We start from the raw sequence: 10,228 nt of genomic DNA on the forward strand, positions 1-10,228 counted from the left end.
ACGAGCATACTGTGACTGACTTACTCCGGTTCCGGCGTTATCGCTTCTTGTCACTTATGGCGTACTTTGTTTTTCTCTCTCCCTCTCTTTTTACAGGGTTTTACGAAAGAGTTTACATCCCTGAGGGCACTGATAACGCATCATTCGGTGATGCCGGAGCTGCTGCCCGTACCGCTAGCACTGCCGCGACCGCCCCAGATCGTTCACCGGCAGGAAGACCCGGAGACGTACGGTTCGCTGAACGACTTTCAGAACATGATTACCGAGTGATTAACTGATTTCGGAACGCACGACGTGTTTCTTTCCTGTTTCTTGATGTTGATTAGAAAAAGAGAGGAGAAGAAGAAGAGGTTAATTAAATCCCACAAATCGGACACAGTTTGAAGTGGGAAGTAAGCGATATGTTTTGCATTTATTCGTTTCGTTCTATACTTTTTCTCATCGCCTCTGGTAAGCCAAAACGTCTGAATAGTCTCGATCGGAACGGTTCTACATTACGTTACGGACCAACACTCGGAACTAGAACTAGAAATAGTACACCATATTTAACGCCTTTCTCCTTAAAGTTGGTTTTAAAAAGTGATCTTACTATGTTTTGCCTAATTCTTTAAATTTCCTGCCCCATTGTTGGTAAAATACTCTATAAAAGAGAATCTCAATACTGTATAACCGGTTCATTTACTACAGAAACGGGGAAAAGGTACAGAATGGAACACAAAATTAAGAGAACGCTAGTCAAAAGGCAGATCGAACAAGAAGGAACGCTTCGGGACAGGTTTGAAAAGAACGTGATAGTCTGTATGTAGGAGGCGAGTGTAAACAAAACGCTAAAGAAAATAGTAACATGATGCAAAAGATTATTAAAAGAAGCAATATTGTTGGAAAAGAAACGGTAACTCAAAATTATAGCCTAAGCTTCACAAATGATGAAGAGAAGTAATGTAGAAAATTATAAACGATAATATGTAAAGTAAGAAACACGATAAGCTAATACAGACAGAGCAGTACGGCAAAAGAAAGAAGTAAGAACAAGAACAAACAAACGATAGACAACAGAAAAGATGACGAAAAAAGCAATGAAACAACGGCATATGTGAATGATAATACCAAAAAACAGCGTAACTGACACCCGGTTAGGGAAGAATGAGTGCATTATTTAATGTTGTATTTTAATTGTACGATAGAGAGGCCGAACGGTAAGTTGGATGTAGTGCTAGGAACTCGTATGGCATTGGGTACGAAAAACGGATGATAAATTTCTCACACATTTTGTACGGTTTTATACGTTACGAGTGTTGTGGTTTGATATGGCAATACACTGGAGGATGATAGTGGTTAGTAAAGATTTGATTCCTATCTTTTCATTCACCCCACGACGATGACGCTGGGGAGCTTATTGTCAATCACATCTTCGTTGTTTTGAATACGTTACGCGGCTAGTTTCGCTTGCGCCTAGTTTTCATACGTGTAAAGTGAGGTACAGGTCTAAATTCAAGCCATGCAAAGCACTGTTTTATCCATTTCTTTTGCAAAGCCGGTAGTACAGAGGGCAGAAGGATTCGCAATAGTCGATCGCAATGAGTTTTAGCAGTATTCGTTGGCTTTGTATGTGCATTTTTGACTTAAACTATACTTGTTCGAACTAATTAACACGGTGCACAGCAAAGAACAAACGGATCTTTTGCTCCACTACCCCTACCATGCCTACCATACTAAGGAAGATTCGTTGGCCTCTAATTAGATAATGTTTAGTGATCTGATGCAGCAATAAAAATGCATTAACAATAATAGGAGTGAATGGTCAATTACTCAGCAGTATCACACACTGCAGAAGGTGATTACGGTTTTAACGGATTAAACGGTTGGTTTTCAATGGCAGAATGTTCTCACAAACAGTTTTTCAAAAGCCTTTCCCTTCATCTTACTACAATTCACCATTATCCCTTATATGACTAACTAATCCGATTTATTTCCACGCTTTCCATTTCCGTACCTTCCTGCTACGCTAATTGTGCTAATAAAAAACCACACAACGTGACCCATGCAGGAACTAAATATAATATAATACAAGCCATAACCGAATCGAAAGCAATGTTTGTGAAATTCTATCGTAACGCTGCTACACCTAATAACTTAGGACAAACGAAATTGACGATCCGAAACCAATGGCTATCAATCGCTTGCTTAACCTTTATAATCTCCAATTTGCGCATTTGCCACCCCTGGACTGGGCAACATTTGAGCGAAATATAATCCTATATGTACAAAATATATAGCAAACTGAAAACGAATGTTAAAATATGTTAAATAAATACGATCCTTTCACTATGGCCACTGCGCCTACACTAAATAGAAGAAGCAGATAATAGCATTACACTGATTGCATACACTGCTTGGAGAACGTTTCGTAGGATTGTACCACAACACAGCCGTTGTGGCCGTTGCGAAGCTTTTGGCAATTCGTTTCTCTCACCCTCTCACACACGTAAATGCCATTTCCATTAAAATTATTTTCCTTTAACATTCATATACCAATTGTGTTTGCAAAGGGTGATAGGGAAAGCTTAAAAAGGCTAGGAATAAATTCCCTCAAGATACTGCAACCAGTGCTGCAAAATGTTACTGTCAATGTCATAAAAATTGTGACTGAAAATTCTGACATGTCAGCGTCACGTACTCAATTGTGGTGATCAGAGGTGATACTCAAACAGTTGTTGTGACCAATACATTCTTTGTGACATTTTAGCAGCCAACGCTTGGTCAGGCACTTTGTCATGATTTTGTTCACTGTGATCAGTTCTGCAAAATGTCACTTATGACTATACCAAATTTCGCCTGAAACAAAATCATATCTACTGTGCCAATCAGAGGTGAGACTCAAACAGTTGTTGCGACCATCAAGTGCTTGGTGACATGTTCTGCGACCAACTCCTGGTCAGTCACTTGGTTGCGACATTTTCTGTCGATGATCATCACGATAGTCATGGGCGATATGCGGTGCGTGCGAGTGGTCCCAAGCAACAAAATGAACATGTTTTTATCGCTCTGTTTGGCCCGACAGACCATCAAACCAGACTGAGTGAGAAACCATTGTCATTTCGTTGCTTGGGATCACACGCCTAGTATATTCCAAAAATGTCGTGATTATCACCGACTGAAAATGTCATGACCATGTGAGTGACCAAGAGTTGGGTGCTAAACAAAATGTCACCAAGCATGTGATTGGTGCACCAACTGTTAGAGTCTCACCTCAGAGATCATCTCAGTTGTGTGCGTGAGCTGTTTTGAGCTTCGTTTCAGTCATGAGTGTTGGTGATTGAAAAAGTGGCATTTGGCAGCACAGCCAGAAAAAAAACGTGATTATGCTTGCGCCGGCATTAAGCTCAGCTTGTCAGACAGAGTATCGGGTTTGACTCAAGCACTTGCACGTCGCGTTCGGCTTGTTCGGTTTGAATATCAAACTACCACGGATATGTTCATTGTTTTCGATGGTGATTCTCATGACATTTTGCAGCACTGACTGCAACGTGCTGAAAATGGAATAGCTACTGTTAGCGGGGACATGAACGTAACAGCACGTGTTTTAGTGTAGTTTGTCTCTTAATTTCAGATAGCTGGCACAATTTCTCGAGCCTCACGGCCATGCTACGTAACATATTGGGCATGCAATTACATGATTTGTCTAGCTAGCTCAAGCTTTAAATCTACTAGCCGTTTTTTAAATCTTATTTCCATATTGTCAATTGTAAGTCATATTTTGTTCTAACAACGAATTTTCTGTAACCATTCCAAGAGCCGCTACAGAAATAGTTGAAACGTGTAAAGAGACGAATTGCAGTGCATGTTTTACTAAGAAAGTGTGCCAACAGCCACGTTTAAAGTGAGAAACCTGCTGCTATACTACCATGGTTTTACCGCATTGGAAGATAATGTATGAGTAACACCTCCACTATTATTATACTTATTGTCGCTCACATTTTGGTCAGCCGGAAAGCGCGCTACGCCTACAATTAAACGACTAAGAATTGGCTTCATTCTAAAGCCCGAGTTACAGAGCTTTAGTGGAATTGAAAGTGACATTTCGGATTTTTATTGATATATATCAATACATATTAATCAGAATATGGCTTTTCGTACATCAAAAGCTAGGACATTCTATAAAATATAAAATATATTGAAATAATAAATTAAATGCATTCCCTTGTGATTCCCCGCATTGTTCACGGCGGAGAATCACAAGGGAATGCATTTAATTTATATTCTTTCTTTTGGTATATGATAAGCCATATTCTTATAAATATTAAATGGTCTGTAGCCTGAATATAGCACAAAAAAGCCCGAAATTTCACGTTCATTTTCACGCAAGATCTAAAGCGGCTTCCTTTAACTTGAAATCGGGTTTCCTCGCAAAATTCCGCATTATTAAAAGAGTTCCTTAGCATTTTTTTCTTCTTAAATGTAACAAGCTGATTACGGTGGCGTCGTGTCGTCATCTACCGTCATACCGTCGGAAACTTGCTTCCAGCTGAGCAAATCGTTCAGCAACGCTTCCATAATTGGATTCGGTCCAAGACTTTCCACCTGCGAATGAATCGATAGTTTAAAATAACATTAGCCATGCGCTCGGGGAGGGGGAGGCCGATTCAAAACACCGAGAATGAGCAAACAATTTCGAGTGCACCGTATCGTGCGAACGTGCCCCTTCTTCTTCTTCTTCTTTACCTCCTTTCGTGCTTCCTTGTCGAGTGACTCTAGCACGTCACGTGTGTACTGAAAGCTGCCCAACTTTTCCAGCAACGTTATGCAGTACCGCTTGACCTCGACATCGCGCGTCCGTTGGCGTAGAATGTCTGGTAAGGGGAAACTCAAATTATTCGCTCTCGCAAAAAGACAAAGAACACCGCATGCCCATTTGGCAATGGTCCAAAAACGGTGTTTCCACGGGCCTCAAATACTCACGTAAAACCTGCTTGTCGTACTTTTGCGTCTGTATCGCGTGTATGACCGGAAAGCTAAACTTGCCCTCGGTCAGATCCTCGCAGTAGCTCTTGTTTTCCGAGTACTCCTTCATGCTCAGGTTGCAGTAGTCGTCCCGTATCTGGAAGTACAGTCCCAGGATCGCGGTCAGCTTGGTGAAATCTTTGCGATTCTCGCTAAACAGCTGCATCAGCCGGATCGCCAGCATGAACAGGCCGCCCGTTTTCCGTATCGTCATCTGCTTGTACTCCGTCTCGGTCGGGCAGGCGTAGTTGTCGCGCCAGTAGATCTCCATACCCTGGCCACGGTGCAGCTCCAGCAGCTGCTCCGTGTACACCCGCGTCGCATCCGGATGGCCGAGCTGCTGGACCTTTTCCAGCGCTAAAAATAGCACATAGTTGGCCGCATTGATCGTGCTCGCCACGCCGTAGATTTTGTGCGCCACCGGAATGCCTCTGCGAAGGATAGAATTGTCTTCGATATCGTCGATGCTGGAAATAGAACATCGAGAATCACACATCACGGAGCGTGCAAGTGAGGGCGGGGCAGGCACGAAAAGCCGAAGAAAAAAAAAACATTCATTAGTCACGGGCAGTTTGTTAAGTGCGCGGCAGTTAATTGGGATAGGAAAAGCGAGAAACGGAAGAGGCGGCCAACATAAACAAACAACATTCATGCTGCTTTTCGTCGCACAGCACACTTTCCGTTGGCGTAAACACATTTGCCTGCCGCACGGGTAACCATCGAAGCAGGCGGGGGAGGGGAAAACAAGTGGGCGTGGAAACGGAATGAGTCACTTACAGCAAGCTGGAATTGTGCAGCATTTGGACAATCTCACTTATCGCCGCCAGCTTGTCGTTCGGAATGTGTAGCCAATGGTTTATCGCTAGCGCTAGCTTCGACCGGACCTGCTTTCCGGGAATTTGCTGGATGTACGAAAATGGTTGCAGCAGCGTCTGGAATGAAACGAATCGATTTTATTGCTTTCTCCCATATCCAAGGCTTGCTTGCAGGACGATTCTACAACCCCACAGAGAACACACAAAGAGACAAAGGCGGACGAACGGCCGACTTACCTCATCCTGTTCCTTCTGGGATGACTTGTCGTGACACTTTTCTATAATTTCATACAATTCATGCATATTCATCGCGACTCGTCCAAGGATCACGGGTTTCTCTATTGCAAACGCACACACACACACTTGTCGCGACCTTACTTTTTTGTTTAAACTTTATTGCAACCGCTTCCACCGGATGCCACAAGGTGATTTCTCAATGCGGACACGAGCAAGGGGTAGAAGTTTTTTCAAGATCACCACCACACACTATGTAGCGCAAATTCCGATCGATAGCTGCTCAGTCGCAGACCGTGTGGCAAACCAATCCTTTCTGCAGCTTCCACTGCAGTTGTCCGCAATGGAGATGAGTTGACTGGGGCTATTTTTTGCCTTTGTCTCAAGCCGGATTCGATCGATAATTCTGCTGCTGTTCGTACACGAGATGCAGACCGTGGCACGGTATGATAATGAACGTAAACACCTTCGCGGTAGAGTCCACACTTGTGAGTAAGCAGAATGGCACTCTATTTTGTTGCTAAACACGCACTGTCAGCTATTTGGATGGTGGTCCGCGCAGCTAAGAGAGCGACCGTGTGTGCAGGGGTTTGTATTTCGGACGTAAACGAGCCACATGCGGCTGTCAGATTCGGTGGATGAAAGAGGGTAGGGGAGGGGGAGGAATTAACACCACTCACAGGAGAGAAAAATATATTCATTCAAATAAATCGAAAATGTGGCAGTAAATGTACCATTTTTATCACTCTTTATCACAGCACTGCAAATCTCTACGGGACTCTCTTTGTTGAACGGGGAGCGACGTTATGACAGTTGTACGATAAACAAAATTCATATAGCTTGTGGCTCAGTAATGAAGCTTTTTTCCTCTATGAAAGACCTTATGTTGAGTTATGATTCTCATATTATCCATTAAAAGAGTTTAACAGTCGTAAATTATGATTTGTTGTATCAGAAAAAGTCTTTTGCACAAAATCAACATGTTAATTGTACTAACCACCCTGTGTTTGCCAGTGACGCTGCTGAAGGGAGCACTGTTGTCATTGGCGCTCCCTTCAGAAACGTTTGACACCAAAATAATACCCATTGACGACGACGTGTCAGTGCAAGTGTATTCGAATGTTGTTTTTCTACGGCAAGAACGTGCTGGACCTCGTATTTTTACTGAAATACCGTGCAATTTAGTCAGACAAACTACTAGCAAACAGCGATGGCCACCATGCATGCGCATCCGGGTCATCCAGGCGGCTCGCGGATGCAGGGACCGCCGCCCCTAACGCCCTGGTCGCCCGACAAGAAGCACAGCGACCGCGAACGATGGGTCTGCATCTATCCGGCGTACATCAACCGGAAGAAATCGCGTCAGGAAGGGCGCCGCATCCCGAAACAGTACTGCGTGGACGATCCATCGCCGCAGGAAATACGCGACGTACTGCAGGCGCTGAACATGAACGTGCTGGTTGAGTTGAAACAGTATCCACGAGAGCGAAGCAGAGTAAGTGAGCACATTTTGTTTGCGGGGTGAAGTGAAAGTGTTTTTGCTAACGATCGTTTGCTTCTCGTTGCAGGAGCTACAATGCCGCGGTCGGATTCGCGTCCAGCTGCGTAACGATGATGGCGCACCGCTTAACTCGGAGTACGCCACGAGGGACAGCATACTGCTGCATCTGGGGAAGACCATTCCGTTGCTGAAAAGCAGACAGGCCAAGCCACAGGAACAATCGCAGGCCGCAGCCTCGTCGAGCGCTGGCCAGAAGAAGGGCAAAGGAAAGCGTCGATAAACGGCACGTATGAGGAAATGGCAATCGAAAGGCGGTATGGAGAAAACAGCGCAATAAACATACAAAACACGCAAGCTTCAACCGTAAGTTTATCTATTTCGGCCAGAGGAAAATGCTTAACCCATTGGCGGGTGTTTTAGGGTTTTCTGCGGGGTGGTTTTGGTGTGACTGGAGGAGGTGGTGGAGGTGGAGGAGAAGAAGCTGGAGGCTTTGCCATAACAAAGTTTTTCACCCTATACGCCTGGAAAGAAACAAGGTATCACCTGATTGCAATCAGAAGCGCCTCCACAGGGGTCTCCGCCGCCAGTTACGCACCCTTGGACCGGGGCCACAATCCTTCGTAAAGTTTCGTCCGCGACCGAAGCACGGCCGACGTCTACGGGCTGGCACGAAAAACCCCGGCTGGGCAACGATTTCGTCCTCCGCTCCGTCTTTCGTTTCCTCAGCGGGAACAGCGACTGCTTTCTCGTCACGTTTGGCCCGTGCCTCTTTCTCCGATTGAACTGCAACAGAGAGAAAGCTGACTTTAGTCCCTGTTTCACTAACTAGAATAATATTGCTATCGCAACTTACTTTTGTCGAAGTATTCCAGCGGCAGACATTGTGGGTTGTAGTCGTCCTTCTCACCAGCGGCGGAAACTGTCTCGCCAGCATCGTCAGCCGCCCGCTTGCTCGGTAGTCCCCATGCAACACTCACCCCAACAGCCCCCAGAACGAGCGAAAGGGTCAGAAGCTTTCTATAGATAATCATGGTTCGTTTTTGTTCGCAGTCGTACAAACAGTGAGCAAACAACAAGCCGGGAGTAGCGTTGTGCACGCTAAATTTATACCGCTTCCAAGTGATTTATCTCAAACGTGCCTTGCCATTCGCTGGCACGAACAATCAGGACTCGGTAGTTATCGTTGATAAGTCTTCCGGTTTTCAGTTGACCGCTTATCCGCACCGAAACGGACGTGTCTACGTGTCTGTTTGGTGGTGGAGTCTAGCCTTTTTAGAAGATACCTGAAGCTTTGGTTTAATTCTTGCCGCATAAGGGCACTTATTTCCGTATATAGAGTTGGGGCAAGAAATGCTTTAAATACAGAACACTACCAGAATGGTTGCACTAGTAACAGAACACAAAGCCCGCTCTAATTCAAGTTTTTATTGTTTTTTTTCCTTTTTTTAAGGCATATTGTAAAAAAGCATTTTGAACATCAAATTGATCTTTTCAATGTAAAACTTTATTCCTTAATAGTAAGAATTAATCATAACACTAGTTCGGTTTTCATTTCGATTGTGCTAGCCATATCAGTTGAACAAAAGCTCCACAACTTCGGACTTTTCCAGCGGATCTTTGCCGATCCGATCCTCCTGGACGGCCGTATCGCTCGATGCCACTTCCATCACCGTACTACCGATGGCCTCCTGCTGGGGCTGTTCCGGCACGGTGACCTTCTTAGCCGTTGCAAAGTTTGAGAACAGAATCTTGTGAAAACCGGACAGCTTTCCACTGTCGTTCGTTTCGGCCGGTGTGGTTTTAACCCGCCGCCCGAATCGGGTACGGGTAGATCGTTTCTGTGGCGGCTGGATGAACAGATCGTACTCCAGGCCAAGCTGTTCACTGTTGGCCTTGATTTTGTCGATACACTTAGCGTCTGTGGCAAGAGGGAAGAGATTGAGGTCGCTACGATCAACAAAAGAGCTCTTTCAGCGGTGGTTAAATAGGCTTACGCTCTGTCGGATCCTGACTGCACTCGCAGATACACTCCTCCCCACAGTAGAACCCATTGCACGTTGGGCAGAAGCTGCACAGATCGCGACAGGATCGCTGTTGATCGAGGAAGTGGGCACTGCTGTCGTTGAAATCCGGCGCATAAATCGATGCCGTTTGAACCACTGCAAAAGCACGTTGACGTTGTAAGCATGTTCGAATTATTTCGCCCCAATCTTCCAATCACTTACCATCCACGTGCAGTGACACCAGCAGCACTAGACAGGCCGCCCCAACAAGTAAAAGACAAAATCGTCGCTGTAGCTGCATTGTGGTCGCTTGCAGGTCTGTAGACTAAGTGAGCAGCACGGTACCCAAACCAGCAGCACGGTTGGTTTGTGTCCGTTGTTTTCGCGGAAATTTATCATCGCACCAACATGTTTAGACTTTCCACTACGAGGTTGTACCTCGCCTCGGTTTATGTTTTTTGTTTTGTCCCGGTTAGCGTTCGTACCTAACGTTTTTGGTACCGTCAGTAGTATCTCAAGGTTACAAAACAAGCGACGAACCCGCGGCCGCGTATCGGCATTGTAAACCAGTGGCCTAGTAAGAGCCGGTGGAAAGGAATGTTCTACCTGATTGCTTGCTTGCGTACCTCCACATATACAGAGAGAGAGAGAGAGAGAGAGAGAGAGAGAGAGAG

General features: G+C 45.0%; 4 protein-coding genes across 7 annotated transcripts in view; 2 read left to right on the forward strand and 2 right to left on the reverse strand.

Moving 5' to 3' along the window:
- Positions 1-1,039, forward strand: part of LOC1270184 (EGFR adapter protein) — a 65,823-nt gene extending 64,784 nt beyond the window's left edge. For all 4 annotated transcript variants that reach the window (XM_061643182.1, XM_061643183.1, XM_061643184.1 and 1 more), the window contains exon 6: positions 97-1,039. In XM_061643182.1, coding sequence (XP_061499166.1) covers positions 97-270 — 174 coding nt within the window. In that variant the 3' untranslated portion in view covers positions 271-1,039. The remainder of the gene's footprint in view (positions 1-96) is intronic.
- LOC1270183 (terpene synthase) lies at positions 387-6,650 on the reverse strand. The gene is made up of 5 exons (XM_308860.4): positions 6,054-6,650; positions 5,779-5,933; positions 4,960-5,468; positions 4,723-4,850; positions 387-4,581 (listed from the first exon to the last, which is right to left on the reverse strand). Exons 1-5 carry the CDS (start codon positions 6,123-6,125, stop codon positions 4,471-4,473), a joined length of 975 nt encoding a protein of 324 aa, XP_308860.3. The 5' UTR covers positions 6,126-6,650; the 3' UTR covers positions 387-4,470.
- A 436-nt stretch (positions 6,651-7,086) lies between these two features.
- On the forward strand, positions 7,087-7,912 carry LOC1270182 (signal recognition particle 19 kDa protein). The gene is made up of 2 exons (XM_308859.5): positions 7,087-7,545; positions 7,619-7,912. Exons 1-2 carry the CDS (start codon positions 7,261-7,263, stop codon positions 7,829-7,831), a joined length of 498 nt encoding a protein of 165 aa, XP_308859.4. The 5' UTR covers positions 7,087-7,260; the 3' UTR covers positions 7,832-7,912.
- Positions 7,913-9,122: 1,210 nt separating this feature from the next.
- LOC5667169 (uncharacterized) lies at positions 9,123-9,859 on the reverse strand. Its single transcript, XM_001688061.2, has 3 exons — positions 9,777-9,859; positions 9,546-9,710; positions 9,123-9,469 (listed from the first exon to the last, which is right to left on the reverse strand). The coding sequence occupies exons 1-3, from the start codon at positions 9,853-9,855 to the stop codon at positions 9,123-9,125; spliced, it is 591 nt and encodes a 196-aa protein (XP_001688113.2). The 5' UTR covers positions 9,856-9,859.
- Between the last annotated feature and the right edge of the window lie 369 nt (positions 9,860-10,228).

Source organism: Anopheles gambiae, chromosome 2, assembly GCF_943734735.2.
Source record: "Anopheles gambiae chromosome 2, idAnoGambNW_F1_1, whole genome shotgun sequence".
In the NCBI taxonomy this organism is placed as follows: Eukaryota; Metazoa; Arthropoda; class Insecta; order Diptera; family Culicidae; genus Anopheles; species Anopheles gambiae.